The sequence below is a fragment of the Gorilla gorilla genome, chromosome X (assembly GCF_029281585.2).
Source record: "Gorilla gorilla gorilla isolate KB3781 chromosome X, NHGRI_mGorGor1-v2.1_pri, whole genome shotgun sequence".
Classification (NCBI taxonomy): Eukaryota; Metazoa; Chordata; class Mammalia; order Primates; family Hominidae; genus Gorilla; species Gorilla gorilla.
In genome coordinates, this window is record NC_073247.2 from 141,859,634 (window position 1) to 141,878,572 (window position 18,939).

Here is an 18,939-nt window from a genome sequence, read left to right on the forward strand (position 1 = left end):
CTTCCCAGAGACAAACAAAACAGCAGTGTCATTGAGCTAGCCACCATCCACTGTCTAGGACAGATACCCACAATATTTGAATCTATGCTTTGACCAGGATACCTGATTTTGCCAAATCTCAGACCACTAAAGAGTGAGGACTTGGGGTTTGGTTTCTTTTAAAGCACAACATGAAGAGAGGCTTTCACTGACAAGCCCCTCTGGCCAATACAGAAACCCCTTGTTCAGGAGAATCTGGACCACTGCTTCTCAACACTCTCCAAGAGGAGTGCTAGGACTTTCTTACCTGACTGCTCTGTGGCAGATTTGGGGTTGTCTTGTGCAGTTGCTTTTGCAAAAACACCAACTGTGGGCAAACTACTGTCCACAAGACCAATAGCTTCATAGCCAACATCGGGGCCCAAATCACTCCTAAGAAGAGAGAAGAGGGTGTTCTGTCAAGGGACTGTAAGGAATGACACGGTAGCACATATTCTCCATGACACTGCATTTTTTTTTTTTTTTTTTTGTGAGACGGAGTTTCATTCATTGCCCAGGCTGGAGTGCAATGGGTGCGAACTCAGTTCATTGCAACCTCTGCCTCCTGGGTTCAAGTGATTCTCCAGCCTCAGCCTCCTGAGTAGCTGGGATTACAGGCACCCACTACCACGCCTGGCTAATTTTTGTATTTTTAGTAGAGACGGGGTTTTACCATGTTGGCCAGGCTGGTCTTGAACTCCTGACCTCAAGTAATCTGCCCGCCTTGGCCTCCCAAAGTGCAGGGATTACAGACGTGAGCCACCGCACCCGACCAACACCGCACTCTTATGCCAACCAAAGAACTTAGTATGCAGATCACGAGAGATGCCAACTGATCTGCTGTTGCTAGAGCATCTAGGGATGACCATGAGAAAGTAAGATTAACCCTAATAGCTTTGACTTTTCCTTAAAAAGCCATTATACACGACCACATATCCATGCGGTGACTGAAATGTTCTTGAATTTATTTGTGCTTTTATCCCATGCCACATTTGGAAAGTGATGAGGTTCCCACTTTTGCTATTCACTACTTTTGTCTTGAAATTCCCTTTTTGAAGCTTTAAAGAGTGTTCCACATTCATGGAATTCAGAATTTGAGATGTTTTATGGTTTCATTAACCTACAGTATTTCCCCTTAGCCTCCACTTTTCTTTTTTTTAACTTTTAAAAACCTTTTATTTAAAAAATTCAGACGAGCTCTTGCTATGTTGCCCAGGTTGGTCTCGAACTTCTGGGCTCAAGCAATCCCCCGGCCTCGGCCTCCCAAAGTGCTGGGATTAGAGGCATGAGCAACCATACCAGACCAGCTTTCATCTTTTAGGACTGGAATGCTTTCTGACATTCCTTTTTTTTTTTTTTTTTTTTTTTTGAGACGGAGTCTCGCTCTGTTGCCCAGGCCGGAGTGCAGTGGTGTGATCTCGGCTCACTGCAACCTCCACCTCCTGGGTCCAAGCAATTCTCCTGCCTCAGCCTACCGAGTAGCTGGGATTACAGGCATGCGCCACCACGTCCAGCTAATTTTTGTATTTTTAGTAGAGACGGGGTTTCACCATGTTGGTCAGGCTGGTCTCGAACTCCTGGCCTCGTGATCCGCCCACCTCGGCCTCTGACCTATTTTGCCGGAAGTGCTGGTGCCATCTCCATTCATTCACCTAGTCTAACATACGCCAGACAGAACACTTAAAATAATTTTTTTCTCTTTTAATGTTTTACAAAAGGATCAGTTTGGTGAAAAACTAAACAGGACACTTCTGCCAGATGGCTACCTGAGGGTAGAATGTGTGGACATAAGATGGACTTTTTTCCCTTCTGTATGAAGCTAACTGGCTCATAATAAAACCAAATCATAACTCTGTGTTATGGTCCTAGAGATACTGAGTTGTAATCAATTGGGTCCCCAAGGCACACCACTATTACCAGAACATTGACTGATGCCAGTACGGCTTAGCAGCTCCAGTCATATTTTCTCCAGCCAATCTTCCACTCACAACAGCGTGATCATGGTGCTCTACCCGCCTCCTTCCCAACTTTATATCGTAGAAGCATGCAGCATCTCCTGCCTGTGGAAACAAATACATAACATGAACACATGATAAAAAAAAAAAAGCAAGTTAAAGACAAAATATAAACTTTGGGGGCTCAAAGAACACTTGTAATGGTAACTAATTCATGTTTTCCATCTACAGGCCAGAGTTGTACTTAAACTAACAAAAACAGCTGATAACCCATTTAAATTTTTTTTTTTTCTTTTAGACAGGGTCTCACTCTATTGCCTGGGCTGGAGTGCAGTGGTGCGATCATGGCTCACCACAGCCTGGACCTCCAGGCTCAGATGATCCTCCCGCCTCAGCCTCCCAAGTAGCTGGGACTACAGGAATGCACCACCATGCCCGGCTAAATTTTTTTTTTTTTTTTTTTTGGTAGAGATGGGGTGTTGCCATGTTGCCCAGGCTGGTTTTGAACTCCTGGGCTCAAGCAATGTGCCTGCCTCAGCCTTCCAAAGTGCTGGGATTACAGGCGTGAGCCACCACGCCTGGCCTGAGATCTCATTTTAAAATATCTATTCCAGGCCAGGTGCAGTGGCAAATGCCCGTAATCCCAGCACTTTGGGAGACCAAGGTGGGCGGATCACAAGGAGTTCGAGACAAGCCTGGCCAATATGGTGAAACCCCATCTCTACTAAAAATAGAAAAAATTAGGCGTGTGTGGTGGCAAGCGCCTGTAATCCCAGCTACTCGGGAGGCTGAGACAGGAGAATGGCTTGAACCCAGGAGGCGGAGGTTGCAGTGAGCCGAGACCGTGCCACTGAACTCCAGACTGGGAAACAGAGCGAGACACCACCTCAAAAAAAAAAAAGAAAAAAAATCTATTCTGCTTCCATAAAGCTAACCTAAATCTTCTATAGTTCGGTTTACTTATGTCTACTTCCTGTTCTTTCCTTAACAGACAGGATATTTAATAACCATGATTTGCAGAATATTCTTTTCTATATGTAGAAACCAGTTTTTGGATGTGACTGCCTCTCACCTAGAAATGTTTTCTTAGATTTCTTTTTGTCATTCAGTATTCATTCATTCGACAAATATTTATGGAGTACTTATTATATACAAAAGTATTATGTTGTCCGGGTTGCTGAGACAAAACTGACATGGACCTTGACTATGAGGAGCATACAACCTAGTACAGAAAGATACAGCCTTGCTCACAACTACAGAGCAATGTAAACAGTAGTGTGCCATATGAGAGGTACAGATTAAAGGAGTCAAGTATTTCAAGCAGAGGGCGAGAACCTCCAGCCGGGGGTGAACTGGACCAGCTTCACGAAGGATGTGGTATTTAAGCTCTCTAACCCTTTGTTCATCTTTGTGGCTATTTAGACTCCCCCAAAGCAACCTAAAAATCCAACGAGTGAGCAACGGTAAACTGTGAAATTCGCTTAATGGAATATATAGTCATTAAACTGTTTACAAAGTCTGAAGCAACATAGAAAATGCTTACATTTATGGTGTTAAGTGGAAAAGAGCAGAATATTATATATAGTATGCTTGCCACGAATAAAACAAACCAACAATAAAACCTACATGCAAGGAAACAAAGGGAAAGAAATACACCAAAATATTAATGGTTGCTGCAGGTGACTTTCCTCTCCTCTCTCCTTCTTGTCTGTCTTCTACATTGACCACATATTACTTTTTTTTTTTTTTTTTGAGACTGAGTCTTGCTGTGTTGTTGCCCAGGCTGGAGGACAGTGGCATGATCTCCACTCACTGCAGCCTCTGCCTCCTTAGTTCAAGTGATTCTCCTGCCTCACTCAGCCTCCCAAGTAGCTGGGATTACAGGCCTGTGCCACCACACCTGGCTAATTTTTGTATTTTTAGGAGAGACAGGGTTTCGCCATGTTAGCCAGGCTGGTCTCAAACTCCTGATCTCAAGTGATCCACCTGCCTCAGCCTCCCAAAGTGCTGGGATTACAGGCGTAAGCCACTTCTCCTGGCCCACGTATTACTTTTATAACAGGTTAAAAAAATCCAGTACATCTTTTTTTTTTAGAAAAAAAAAAAAAACAACAACAAGGTTTGGAGGGGGAAAAAAATTCCTCCAAGGTACCTATGTCCTTAGTTGCAGAGTCCATAAACAAACACAATACACTTGTAACTAGCAATGGGGAAATTACCTCGTGGTTCCTACATACTATAGTCTTGTTTGTGTCATAATAGATTGTAAAAAACAGCTAAAAATAGTACTCAAGGAAAATGAAAACAGAGTAATTTTCCTTTCTAGGGAACAGGTTATAACATTGCTTCATCCTCCATCCTCCGGATTCACGTTTGAGTAAAGGGAACAGCAGATCCATCTGAAGGCTTATGTGCATGCCCACAAGGGGTTATGCCAGTAGCTGCTGCCAATAAGTAGAACCGGAAGAGCTCTACCCCTGCAGGCATGCACACTGTTCATTTCATCTGCCACTAGCTTGCAGGTGAGGCCATACCTGGTCTTCTGAATCAAGCAGTTCACACATTTCTATTCTGTACCCTCAGCCTCTAAACACTCTGACCCTATTTGGTTAGGCTGTTGATGAGCTTTAGCACACCACCGGGCAGACTTGTTCACAGGCTAGGGAGAATGAACTATGCCTGGTCATGCTGTAGCACACTTACCACCCAGATGTTAGAGCGTGCTTGTAGCTCTGCATTTACCCGGAAGCCACCAAAATCTGAGTCTATTTCCAGGCCACCAGTCTTGGCCAACTCAACATTGGGCTCCAGGCCCACAGCTGCCACTATGTGGTCAGTTTCTACCTGAGGCAAAAAAGAAATAATTCAGTCAATTACCACAGTTTCCATTTATGCCTACAGGCGTAACAATGGCCCTTCATGCCATTAAGAATTGGGACTTTAAAAAATCATGGGTTAACTTACCTCTGATAAATGGATTTTAAGTTCTATTTCATAAGCCTCCACCACCCCATCCCATGCACATCCCCCATGTCATTCGAACAGAAACCTGCCACCCTAGCCAGGACTCAAAACTCTGTGAGACAGATAGAATGGGGCTAAGGGAAAGTGGTTCACAGGAGCCTACTCTGGCTCTCATCATTCTGTTTTAATGGAGGGATGGTTAATTCGGAAAATTATATCAGGTTAATGGCAACTGCCAGGAAAACTAATCTACTGGTGTCAAATGAAGGAGTAAGAATGAGGCAAGGGGAGTGGAGAACTGGAAGGCCTTTTGGCAGACTATCTTTTCCTTCCTTACCTTCCTGCCGTCTTTCAGCTTGATAAGTAACTTGCCACTGCTGACTCCAACGGATTGCACAATAGCATTGGGCATCACCTTAACCCCCTCTGTAAAGGCAAACAAGACCTGAGAGTGAGCCTACGAGGCTATCACTTTCATGGGAAGTAGGAAAGCTGACCAGCGGTCTCCTCCACGGTAAAACCAATTATCAGTACACAGGCAGTTTTGGAGAGCTGCAAGAACCTACACCCATGGTTCATTTTCAGCACTTCCAGGAATTTGGGGCATCTGATTCAGAACACCTAGATGAACTTAGCTGACTGGAGAATGGTGGAAACGTTTTACAGGCCAGCTGATAGGGCTTATGTCAAGGGGGTTCCTATAGAAGCGAAGTTTGCCTTAGGTCACACTCAAAGGAAATAGAGTGGCAGCATATAGAAACAGTCTCTCTACCTCGTCTGACTTTTTCCATGGTCCAGTTGCTGAGGTATTCGGGGAGGATCTTTCCCATATTTCCTTTCTCGGGGAAGAGCTGAATCACTTCTGTGCCCAAGGCTCGAGCTGGGAAGAAGAAACAGAGTAGTTACAGCAGGAAGCAAAAGTCAATCCTAGGAAGACAGGAAGAGAAGTAAAGGAGCAGCAGGCAGCCCTCACTACAGACAGGGCAGAGCTGCAATCCAGGCCGAGCGCCCACTTACAGGACAGTGGGCATGAGGGCCTCGGTGCTCAAGTTCATTTGTAACGCAAATACAACAGGTATCAGAACTGCTGGCCCCAGATTAAGCTTCAGATGGTGAACTCTGTGCACTTCCACCCATGCAGTCACCTAAGGATTACATAAGTGCTTTGCAACCTCTGAATAGGAAGCATCCTCCTGAAAAGATGCCCTGATTTCATATATCTGAAAAAGAACATTAAGAAAACTAGTTGCCATGAAACATTCCAACTGGAGCTCACAGATCTCTCAAGCTGGGAACCATCATGTGCCCAAAGAAGTTTTTGGCATTTTACAGGAAGCAGCAGTTCAAAGACACCCATAATTCTGTAGTCTGCATTGCCCTTATCATCTTCATAACTCACTTTCCTTAATATTTTATTTCTAAGGAGTCCTGGCATAGAGGGTAGAGGAAAGGAAAGGAAAGAAAGTATTGCTGTTGGCCAGGTGCAGTGACTCACACCTATAATCCCAGCACTTTGGGTGGCCGAGGTGGGTGGATCACCTGAGGTTGGGAGTTCAAGACCAGCCTGACCAACATGGAGAAACCCTGTCTCTACCAAAAATACAAAATTAGCCAGGTGTGGTGGTGCATGCCTGTAATCCCAGCTACTCCAGAGGCTGAGACAGGAGAATCGCTTGAACCTGGGAGGCGGAGGTTGTGGTGAGCAGAGATCACAACATTGCACTCCAGCCTGCGAAACAAGAGTGAAACTCCATCTCAAAAAAAAAAAAAAAATGCATCGCTGTTAAGTTGCTCAGGTGACAGCTTTTTGGTCACCAAGGGATCCCTCACCAGAACTAATCTCAGTGCTTAGCTTTTCACTATATAAACCTTAATTAGGCTGGGCGTGGTGGCTCACACCTGTAATCCCAGCACTTTGGGAGGCCAAGGTGGGCGGATCACCAGGTCAGGAGATCGAGACGGTCCTGGGTAACACGGTGAAACCCCATCTCTACTAAAAATACAAAAAATTAGCCAGGCGTGGTTACAGGCGCCTGTAGTCCCAGCTACTCGGGAGGCTGAGGCAGGAGAATGGCCTGAACCTGGGAAGCAGAGCTTGCAGTGAGCCGAGATCGCGACACTGCACTCCAGCCTGGGCGACAGAGCGAGACTCCATCTCAAAAAAAATAAATAAATAAACCTTAATTAAACTCTTTCTACTGATCCTGCCAAACACATCTCTGGGATTCACAGAAAAGCTATATAAGACTAGAGAAAGAAAATCAAGGTCACTCCTCAATACTCACCCTTTCTGCCAAGAGCACAGGCCAGTTCACTACCAAGGAAGCCCCCACCGATAATCGTAATTGATTTGACTTCCCGTGAAATCTTCTCCAAGCTTCTAAAGTCTCCAATCTGCAGGATCACATCAGTTTAGTCCATTAATTTCCAAAAGGGGCATAGGATAATAATACTAGGAAGTAGTTTCTTCTAAATCTTTGGCAAAAGTAAATTTTCTCCTTGTATAAAGTGACTCAATTATAACTTCTATGTTATTAATGCAAATTTATTTCTTCATGGTAAAATTCCTTCTATAAACAGTGGTTCTCAATTGGTGGCAGTTTTGTCCCTATCTTCCCCAGGAGGACATCTGGCAATATCTGAAGACATTTTTGGTTGTCAGGGCAAGTAGGTGCTCCCAGCATTTAGTGTGCAGAGGCCAGGATGCTGCTAACATACTACAGTGGCATAAGACAGCCCCCACTACAATTATCCAGCTCAAAATGCCAATACTGCAGAGGCTGACAAGCCTTGTTCTAGGAAGAACTTAAAAGACAGTACACAGCCTGGCCAACAGGGTAAAACGTCCCTACTAAAAATACAAAAAAAAAAAAAAAAAAAAAAAATTAGCCGGTCGTGGTGGCACATGCCTGTAATTCTAGCTACTTGGGAGGTTGAGGCACAAGAATCGCTTGAACCCGGGAGGCGGAAGTTGCAGTGAGCCAAGATCGCACCACCGCACTCCAGCCTGGGTGATAGAGCGAGACTCAGTCTCGGAAAAAAAAAAAAAGACAGGACAAATCTTATCCCTGAAAAATGACAGCAGTTTTTATAAGCACAGTGTTAAGAAGCAGAACACCTCCTTGCTTTTTATTTAGGTACTCTTAACTTTTTTCTCAGAAGTCTCTACACAGCACTTGCAATGAAAAATGCCAAGAGGCTGTAAGGGGTTCCAATGAATCAAACACATCAGGAAAAAACAACTATGGAAGAGCAATCAGAAGGATCTATTGCAAGCAATACAAACACTCCATTTTTTCCCTAGGAGCTTAAAACCCTTGAGTGAGGTATCTGAGGTGCAGAGAGAGGAAGTGACTTGTTCAAGGCCAGATAACAAGTCTGGAGAAGAGCCATAAATAGAACTTGGATCTCCCAAGTCCCGGGTGGGCACTTGGGGACTGGAAGATTATACTACTTCTTCAAAAACAACACAAGGAAAACACTAAAGCAGACAATTACCTTTCTGAAAAGCGTTGTTCTACTCTTCACCTCTGCTCCAGCCCTATCAATGGCAGACAGACTTCTTGGAGTACCTCCTAGAAATAAGAGAAGGAAAACCCTTTAGCCCAACAAGCAGAAGCCAGCCCAAACAATACTCCCTCCACCACACAAAGGTGGAGCCCTCTTCACTTAACACCATGGCGGCAACAACAGGATAGGATACCAAGGCTTTGTTTGCCTTCAGCTTGCCTCACAGCAGGCTTTTTGTCAGTTTCCTTTGAGAAGCAGATTTAAGAGTCTGTCTTCAAGGGGTACACCCTGCCCCTAGGTGGCCAAAAGGCCTTACTTTTGGCTTCCATGTTCTCTTCTAGTTTCTCATGAGGATTTGCCAGCTAGCATAGCTACATGGGTTTGATAAATTGCTTCTGTCTCCCCTCTTGGTTTCTGATTGCAACTGGCAATGAAGCCACAAACGACATCACTTTCAGGGCACAGGGCACAAGGTGAGGGTTAAGCAGGGAGAGAAAAAAGGGCAACTTCTTCATGTCATGCCTCTACCGGGAGAACAGCAAGGATCATCCAGAAGGGCTGGTGATCCAGGATGCTTTGACACAGCCAGCTTTTGTACCAAGAGAAGACACTCACTTCAGAGAGTCTGGGTTTCCATTTTCTTAAGTAGTAATGCCTTCCATAGAGAAGGCTGGACTCTAAAACTTGAATGAGCTGTATCAGGGAAGAAAGCCATCTCCAGAAATGCTCACCTGTTGCAATCAAGCACTTTTCATAGGTTATTTGAGAGCCATCATTAAGTTTCACCATGTTGTCTCTCACATCCAGCTGTACTACCTGGTACAGTCACACACATACACAAAAGAGGTAGAGATGAATTAGCTTTGAAAAAGTTATATTGAGATATAATTCACATCAAATTCACCATTTTAAAGTGTGGAATTCTGTGGATTTCAGTATATTCACAAGGTTGTGCCACCATCAACACTATCTGATTTCAGAACATTTCCATCACCACCCCAAAACTCCAGGTCAATAAGAAGTTGTCAGCCCAGGACAGGCACAGTGACTCATGCCTGTAATCCCAACACTTTGGGAGGCTGAGGCAGGCAGATCACTGAGGCCACGAGTTTGAGACCAGCCTGGCCAACAGGGCGAAACCCCGTCTCTACTAAAAATACAAAAATTGGCCAGGTGTGGTGGCATATGCCTGTGGTCCCAGCTACTGGGGAGGCTGAGGCAGGAGAATCGCTTGAACCTGGGAGGCAGAGGTTGCAGTGAGCCGAGATCATGCCACTGCACTCCAGCCTGGGCAACAGAGCAAGATTCTGTCTCAAAAACAAAACAAAACAAAAAAACCCCAAAACAACAACAACAAAAACAAACAAAAGCAAAAACAAAAAAAGTTGTCAGCCCTATAAGAAGAATTAGTTCTTGACCTAAAGCGATCCTTAAGAAACCATATCCAAGTAATCATGGGAACCACAGTTTCTGGTACCCAGTTTTTTTAGGCAGTCATATGTTGGAAATCGGCAATGAGAAGGCAAGCAACATTAGAGCAAGTCATGACAGTCCCAAAGCCCTGACCCATGTGTGGAAAAGGAGAATCGGAACAGCCTTTCTTATATGGCTGTTTGGAATTACTTATTATTACTTTATTAATAACTCTTCTACATCTACAACATTTTTACAGAATGCTTTCTCCAACTTGTAGCCTTCATGGAAACTTGGCTCTATCTTAAGGAGAGCTTACACATAGAGGCTGTTCGTTCCCCCACACTCCACATCACAAGGCCAGGAGGAGGTGTTGGCATTCTGCAAGCTTCTTGAGGTTACTGGTCTACTGCTTCCAGATTCTTGTACTTTCATTCTCTTCTGAGGGACATCAGAGGAGTCCTATATTCCTACGAATCACTGTTTTGAGCCACCTCCTGGCTACTCCTCCTGATTCACTGAAGACCTTGGAACCTGGCTCATACTTTTCCTCATCTTGTTATCTCCTAAACCTCTCCTTCTACCTCAATTATTCTACTTGTTGGTCACAATTTTCCATCCCTTCAGCTTTCGCTCAGTCTGTCTCCTATACTTGCTTTCAATTTTCTCTGTTTATTTGACTAGCTGCTCCATTCTAACTAATTTGGGCCAATGGTAGAACACCCAAACTGTTCTTTTGCCAGTACCTTTAATTCCCTTGCACCCTACTCCTTCTTATGGTTAAGAGCTTGAGCTTTGGAGTCAGAGAGAATAGGGCCCCAGTCTTTGCACCACTCTTTACTAGCTGAGACCATTCAATTAAGCACCTACTATGTATCAAGTTGAGACAGTGATCCTTGCTGCTTTCAGAGTTTAGTGGCCAAGACAATTTAACAAGCACTAACAATAATCAAGAGTGACAAATGTGATATAAGTGGTAAGAACAGTGCAGGTAGCGCTGGGAACATATGACATGTGCAATCTAGTCAGGTTGGGTTGGGTAAAGCTTTCTAGAGGCAATGACATGAACTGAGATCTGATGGATAAGCAGCTTCTTTAGCCTCCTTTGATTTGTCCTTGGTAAGCTCCCTCTTCAATCCAATCCCGCTACTCAACCCTCACGGTGTTCGCTCTCAGATAACCATCTTATGTTCTATTGTATTGCAAAAACAAATGAAGCCATTAGATGTGATCTTCCACAGCTTCCCATGAGGCATGAGGGCTCCCCACCACCCCCATCCAGCCTATTAACATGCTTGTCCCATCCAATAGGTCCCACCTTTGATTCTATGTCCTCTTCACGCTTTTATCCGATTGCCATCTCTCTTTTCTCATTTAAATCTTTTGAAAGAGTGCTTTACCCTCTTTTCTAACTTCCCAATGGTATCTGTTCTATTTTATTAATTTTTTGAAATGGAGTCTTGTTCTGTCACCCAGGCTGGAGTGCACTGATGCAATCTTGGCTCACTGCAACCTCTGCCTCTTGGGTTCAAGCGATTCTCGTGCTTCAGCCTCCTGAGTAGCTGGGATTACAGGTGTGCGCCACCACACCTGGCTAATTTTTGTATTTTTAGTAGAGATGTGTTTTCACCATGTTGGCCAGGCTGGTCTCTAACTCCAAACCTCAAGTGATCCACCTGCCTCAGCCTCCCAAAGGTATCTGAACCGCCAAATCTCACAGTGCATTTTACGGTTCTTTTCTTCCCAGATTCCTCTGCCACAGTAACACTGTGGATCACATTCTCCTTCTTGAAACTCCCTACAACCTTGGCTCCTGTCCTCAGGTTTCCTCATACTGCTCTTTAAGTTCTTTCCTAGTCTCCTTTGTGGGTTCTTCTTAAGCCTGCCTCCTAAAAATTGGGGTTCCCCAGGGCTCTATCCTTGCCTTCCTCCTCTTCTCACCAGATCAGTTCTCCCTGGGAGGCTTCACCTACTCTCATGGTTTCAACTTCTACACATATGCAGATGATTCTCGGCTCTCTATCTGAGCCCAGGTCCCTTGAGCGTGGCAGTCATATGTCCAACTGCCCAGAAGACACCTTCACGCAGATATTCCACCTCATACTTAATGGTCCAAAACTGAATTTTATCTTCCCCCTTAAACTAGCTCTTCCTCTTGTAATGTCTTTCTCAGCTGTGGGTACACTGCCATCCACTCAGACATGCAGGCTAGAAATTAGAAAATCATCTTTGCCTCCTCCATCTCCTTCATCTTCTACCTTTAACCAACCACCAAGCCTCATCAAGCATGACTCCTAAGCATGCCTCGAGTGTGTTCCCTACTTCTCATCACCTTTCTATCAAGAAGTAATACTGGCTGGACATGATGGCTCATGCCTGTAATCTCAGCACTTTGGGAAGCCGAGGTGGGTGGATCACCTGAGGTCAGGAGTTCGAGACCAACCTGGCCTACATGGTAAAACCCCATCTCTACTAAAAAGACAAAAAAAAAAAAATAGCTGGGCATGGTGGCGCATGCAGCTACTTGGGAGGCTGAGGCAGGAGAATCGCTTGAACCTGGGAGGCAGAGGTTGCAGCGAGCTGAGATCATGCCACCGTACTCCAGCCTGGGCGACAGAGTGAGAATCTGTCTCAAAAAAAAAAGTACTGTACACTGTACACTGATGTTATTAATAGCTTAGGCTCTGGAATCAGAATATCTGGGTTCCAATTCTGTGGCTCAGACAGACCCGGGCTCAGATTCTTTCTCTACCACTTACTAGCTATGTGAGTTTAGGCAAATTATTTAAAATTTATTTATTTTTAAAAATTTCAACTTATTTCTCTGTAAGAGGGAAATAATACCTACCTCATAAGATTATTGGGAGGATAAAATGAGATGGTACACATAAAGCATTTAAGAACTGTGCTTACAAGATTAGAATAGGTACTATACAAATTTTACCTCTTACTTTCTTCTTCATCATCATCACACCACTACTATTCTAATTTGGGCTCTCATCATCTCTTGCCTAGATTATTGCAATAATCTCTGAAATGGTCTCTCTCTAGTCTTGTCTCACTGAAATCCATCCTCCTCACGGCCAATGGTGATTATTTAAAATTCAATTGCCTAAAATGCAACAGCTCCCCAGTGCAGAAAAAGCTCTTTCACGCAAAGCCCTCCACGATCAGGCCCCTTGCATAACTTCTCAGGTTCATCTCTTGCCACTTCCTAACTTGTACCTAACTGCTCTATCAGTATCGAGCTGCTTCTATTTCCTGGCACCAAACATGCTTTTTTGTGCCCTTGTGCTTTTGCTTATGCTGTTCTTTTTTACTTGAATGCTCTTCACTCTTCTCTAGTCTGGTGAATGCCTCTTCATTCCATAAGATTGCCCATTCTGTAAGACATTCTCCTCCAGAAAGCCTTTCCTGATGTCATCACTCTACTGGGCACCCTTCCCAGTATTTCCCACAACATACTGCGCAGATCTCTCTTACTACACACCTATGTGTTATGATTATGTATTTATGTTTCTGCCTAATACAGTTAGCCCCTAGAGGGCAGGGCCTGAATGTTGTTTACACATAGGGGACACTAAATGTCTCATTACCGGCTTATCAACAAACCTATATCCATCTTCTCTGTTTAATGTCCCCTTACAGGAGAAGTGGGTATGTTCCTAACGAAGGACAATCCCTCCACTTATGCTGTGTATCTCATCTACTCTGGGCTTTGCTCCTTCAGAGAATTCGTCCCTATTGGAACACTGCCATTACCTGCCATTAACAACAATAAAATATAACAAAACCATCCTGGGACTCCACAAATACCCTCTAATAACTGACCTTATTACTCAGACACTCACCTTTTAAAGTCTAACAATATATTCCGTGTTGAATTATGCCCAAATTATTTTACTATGAGTAATACATATTTGTCAATCTTTTCTCATCGATAATCCCAGAGAGAAGTTAGTGTGGGAAAACAGGAAGGATGAGGAAGGGCAGAAGAGCAAATAGGAGAGATAACAGCTTTTAGGGTCAAGTTGAGTCAGCATGCTAACCTAGGCTTTGATACTAGTGCTTTCCCCAGAAAGACACACTCAGCATTATTAAACCTAAAGCAGCTCGATCCTTCTTTGATGAACTACAATGGCAGGACAGACATAAATGGTAATGGAAACACACATCACCATACTGGCTGGTGGGCAAGTACGTAGAGCCTGACAAAAGAAGCGGTCTACTAGCTCACCTTCTTCCCAGTGAGGACGGCCACACCACCATTCTCAGTATGAGGCAGGTCCTGAGCAGAGACATAGAAAGAAGGTGGCTGGAAATATATGCTGTACGGAGAAGAGAGGGAGAATATTATAAGCATGTGGAACTGTTTATCAGCTTCCCCCGTAGCTTTAATAAAACTGTTTCCATTATCAGAAACTTTAAGGGACGTTTTCCAAAGTAAGTCTCCAAGTCTATTAAATCATGGTCATGACTTGCTTACATACAGGTATCCAGATCAGTGGTTCTCAACTTGGGGCAATTTTGCTCCCAGGGGATGTTTGCCAGTGTCCAGAGACAATCTGGGTTGTAATAACTTGGGTAGGGATGCTACTCATATCCAGTGGGTAATGGCCAGGGATGCTGCTAAACGTCCTATGATGCACTGGATAGCTCCCCACCCCCAGCAAAGCGTTATCCTGCTCCAAATGTCAATAGTGCTGAGGCTGAGGATCCTGCTCTAGATTTAGGTTCATTTCAAAGTAAGAACAAGTGGAGGACCCAAGGAGCTGGTATTCACATATCCACCCAAATGGGTTGTCCAGAATGGTGCTCTTCAATGGAACAACTAATTATAGCTCCTGAGAAGACTCTGCCTCAAACAGTTATCAACTATGATATATTAATATTAATTAGTTAATATATTAATATTGGCTGAGTGCAGTGGCTCAGGTCTATAACCCCAGTGCTTTGGGAGCCCAAGTTGGGAGGATCACTTGAGGCCAGGAGTTTGAGACCAGATTGGGCAACATAGCAAGATCTCGTCTCTAGAAAAAAAATTTTTAAATTAATAAAAGGCATGTGGTGGTACGCACCTGTAGTCCTAGCTACTCGGGAGGCTGAGGTGGGAGGATCACTTGAGCCCAGGAGTCTGAGGCTGCAGTGAGCTATGATTCGGCCACTGCACTCCAGCATGGGTGACAGAGCCAGACCCTGTCTCTAAAAATATGTGTGTGTGTGTGTGTGTGTGTGTGTGTGTGTGTATGCATAAGTATACATATAAAGTTAGCCACTAATTGAAAGTATACATCCTGTTTGAAAATGGAACATGATAGTGGGGGTGAGGGAAAAGGGTAAGTTTGTAAAATTTGGTCAGGTATCAAAGGGGTCACTAATGAGAAAAAAAATTGGAACCCAAAGAACATGGTACTAGAATTGAGATCTAAGTTGTCCATCAAAAGGAAAAAGCTTCTGGATCTGTATCTCCAAGTCTGTCGTGCAAAAATCCTAACACAGGCTCTTCCTTACAGCCTTCCTACTCTACTCCTGAAATTCTAAATGCCTGCTAGGCTGTCAAAGAGAGTGCCATTAAAAAGTTTCTTTTCTTCTGCTCTTGTAGGACATGTCTAGGCAAGTATAAAGAAGTGATGGCTGGGGGCAGTGGCTCACGCCTATAATCCCGGCAATTTGGGAGGCCGAGGAAGGCGGATCATGAGGTCAGGAGATCGAGACCATCTTGGCCAATGTGATAAAACCCCATCTCTACTATAAAATACAAAAAATTAGCCGGGCGTGGTGGTACGTGCCTGTAATCCCAGCTACTTGAGAGGCTGAGGCAGGGGAATTGCTTGAACCCGGAAGGCGGAGGTTGCAGTGAGCTGAGATTGCGCCACTGCACTCCAGCCTGGTGACAGAGCAGGAAGACTCCATCTCAAAAAATAAAAATAAAAAAAGAAGTGACAATACAGGCCAAGTTGATCTTCACCTAAAGAAGCTTAACATAAAGGTTCCAGAAATAGGAGCATTAGTATTTCAGAGGCCAACATTACACCATCAACTGTTGGTAGATCTGGTAACAGAATCCAGGACTCTTGCCCTTTGTAGACTGTTATCTCTAAGCTGTACCAAGTGTGGACCACAGTAGACTCTAGTGGACAGCCAAGCCATCCCTCCTATTACTGTACACAGTCAGTGGCAAAATCCTAACCTATTCTCTGTGCTTAGCTGAAGCTGATAGGCTCATTTTACATAAGCAAACACACCTTCTCTCTTTTCCATTCCACTGTTTGAATCGCAGTGTCTTTGTGACATTTGGGTCATCTGAAAACCACAGTTCTTTTGAAAGAGGAGGTCGCATGTACGGCAGCTCAGGATCTTCAGATACAATCAGTACCTTCAGACATAAAAATCATGACGCTTATCAGAGCCAAGTCATTTAAGAGGCAAATGTCAAAGCGTTCACATTAGCTAAATGCTTGCAGACTGTACCTTCTGTGCCAAGCAAAAAAACATGCACCTTACCCTGGCCCCAGGATCCCGAGCCCGGATGGATCTGGCTGCAGCAAAAGCAGCTGTGCCTCCACCAATTAGCAGGAAAGGAACATGACTTGGTGCCTTGTCTTGAGGAACTTCCTCTCCTTCTGAAGCTGAAAGCAACAGAACAGACTGGATGAATCTTCTTGAAGTCTCAGATGATTCTTTGCCACTGTTAAAAAAAAAATCACCTTGCACTTGTCTCAATCCTCCACATAAAGCTAGCAAAACATACGACCTATGCTAATCTTAACAATCTTCACAGCATCCTGATGGGAGAGGAAAAGCAAGTATCCCTCCCTTTCATTTCATAAGTGAAAAATAGGAGAATGATTTCACCAATGTCATTCATTCATCAGGTCTGAACTGGTACTAGGACATAGCTTAAATATTTAGTTACTTCTAAAACATTTAGAAAGTATACATCAGTAGGCTTTTGCCCTTCCCATCAATTTCCTAGTGATCACCAGGAAAATATCAGGCTCAGTTTCACCTTCTGTTAGCAACAAAGGGAGAAAATCCAGGAGGTCAATTGGGGATTATCATACAATGTTCAAGAATAAGGGGGTGCTTTTGAAAAAAGCAGAACAAATTGCCCACCCAGAGTTGTGGGGCTTATTAAAGGATTAAAACATTCCTCTCTGAAAATTGAAGTGAATCATGTGAAATGGAAGTGATGGCTAGGGTATGTGCTTTAGGAAAGCAAATATACCTTTAGCAACTCGAAACTGCAAAGACTCAAAAGGGGAACAAAACAGACCAGAAGAATTTCCTCATTTAAAAAACGGCTTTCAGCTGGGCGTGGTGGCTCCCACCTGTAATCCCAGCACTTTGGGAGGCCGAAGCAGGCGGATCACCTGAGGTCAGGGGTTTGAGACCAGCCTGGCCAACATGGTGAAACCCTGTCTCTACTAAACATACAAAATTAGCCGGGCATGGTGGCGCACACCTGTAATCCTAGCTACTCCAGAGGCTGAGGCGGGAGAATTGCTGGAACCCAGGAGGCGGAGGTTGCAGTGAGATGAGATCGGGCCACTGCACTCCAGCCTGGGCAAAAAGAGTGAAACTCCATCTCAAAAAAAAAAAAAAAAAGGTTTTCATCTCTTTTCCATCTTTTCCAATAGTTTTCCTTGCTAAGCTTGCCTTTTAAGAGACTTTTTTTTTTTTTTTTTTTTTTTAGACAGAGTCTTGCTCTGTCACCCAAGCTGGAGTGCAGCAGCGTGATCTTGGCTCACTGCAACCTCCACCGCTTCGGTTCAAGCGATTCTCATGCCTCAGCCTCCCGAGCACCAGGGATTACAGGCGTGCACCACCACGCCTGGCTAATTTTTGTATTTTTAGTATAGATGGGGTTTTACCATGTTGGCCAGGCTGGTCTTGAGCTCCTGACCTCAGGTGACCCGCACATCTCGGCCTCACAAAGTGCTGGGATGACAGGCATGAGCCACCGTGCCCAGCCAAGAGACTAATATTAATATAGAGATAAACAACCAATCATAATTATCACTAGCTTTATTCTCAAACCCAAATTTCAGCCAAATGCTTTAAATCACTCCCAGTTCTAGGGTAATACCATACTTTCTAGATGCTTGCAATCTCATACCACCTTTGCTTCTACAAGACATCCATAAATCACAGCACCCAAACAGTTTATAACTTTCCCTTTGTGAGTCTCAAATCATAGCAAGACTTAAGGGAATACTCACCAGATAACGTGGCCTTTTTCTCTTTCTGTTCTGGTGTCAGCCCTAACCCTGAAATTCTTTCATTGTATCTTTTTTCGTCCTCTTTTATAGTCTTGTAGGCCTGCAGATCCAAACATGGAGAAAGTTTATTTCACCATACAGCTAGCTCATACTGTAAGTAATATTATCTTTCAATTAAATGAGAAGCTTTTGTCTATCTGATGTTAGTTCCTCTATGTCAAAACCACTAAGACAAAGTTGTTTTCTTAAGAAATAAAAAATACTGGGTGTGCACATGCTTGGTATGGAAAAAATATGTGTAAGCAGATGAAAATATTCCAGTTTCAGATTTTTAGGCTTTCTGTAAAGAATTCTCCCCATATTTTATTCTGAAGGTACAGTTTAAGAAAAAAGAAAAAATAATTTTATACTAGAAGAATAAAGTGCTAGAAAGGGCTAATCTATATATGAAGCACAGAAAGGGGGTTTGGACTACGCTGGACACTAGCTGTGAAATCAATCTATAGGGTCCCGGGTAGGAAGCTGGGACGTAAGTTTTCCTGGTCAACATTCCGGCTTTTGCAAAGTACTCACACAGTGGTCAGAAACATAGCTGCCTGTATTCTATTTTTAGAGAGTTACCCATCATTCCCTCAATGGTCTATCCTTTTCTTAAACTCATGAGGTAGAAGGAATCTCATTCAGAAAAACTACACACAGATATTTACTAGGGGGTCAAACACCTTGCTTAAACACACCTGTTACATTTCAAATATTCTATCTTCTCTATCCTTTCAAATTGGAAACGGGTAATTTTACCATTATGACCAGTTGTGTGTTGTTCTTTTTTAACATACAGTACCAGAGTTTATTGGAGA

General features: G+C 43.8%; 1 protein-coding gene across 2 annotated transcripts in view; it reads right to left on the reverse strand.

Annotated features, from left to right (window-relative positions):
* The window catches only part of AIFM1 (apoptosis inducing factor mitochondria associated 1), a 36,919-nt gene that overhangs the window by 2,026 nt on the left and 15,954 nt on the right, over positions 1 to 18,939 (reverse strand). For both annotated transcript variants that reach the window (XM_031005821.3, XM_031005820.3), the window contains exons 3-14: positions 18,083 to 18,182; positions 16,365 to 16,489; positions 16,106 to 16,236; positions 14,098 to 14,188; positions 9,179 to 9,263; positions 8,436 to 8,512; positions 7,223 to 7,331; positions 5,710 to 5,817; positions 5,275 to 5,363; positions 4,677 to 4,817; positions 1,936 to 2,078; positions 287 to 411 (exon numbers count right to left, since the gene is read on the reverse strand). In XM_031005821.3, the coding sequence (XP_030861681.1) occupies positions 287 to 411; positions 1,936 to 2,078; positions 4,677 to 4,817; positions 5,275 to 5,363; positions 5,710 to 5,817; positions 7,223 to 7,331; positions 8,436 to 8,512; positions 9,179 to 9,263; positions 14,098 to 14,188; positions 16,106 to 16,236; positions 16,365 to 16,489; positions 18,083 to 18,182 (1,324 nt within the window). The remainder of the gene's footprint in view (positions 1 to 286; positions 412 to 1,935; positions 2,079 to 4,676; positions 4,818 to 5,274; positions 5,364 to 5,709; positions 5,818 to 7,222; positions 7,332 to 8,435; positions 8,513 to 9,178; positions 9,264 to 14,097; positions 14,189 to 16,105; positions 16,237 to 16,364; positions 16,490 to 18,082; positions 18,183 to 18,939) is intronic.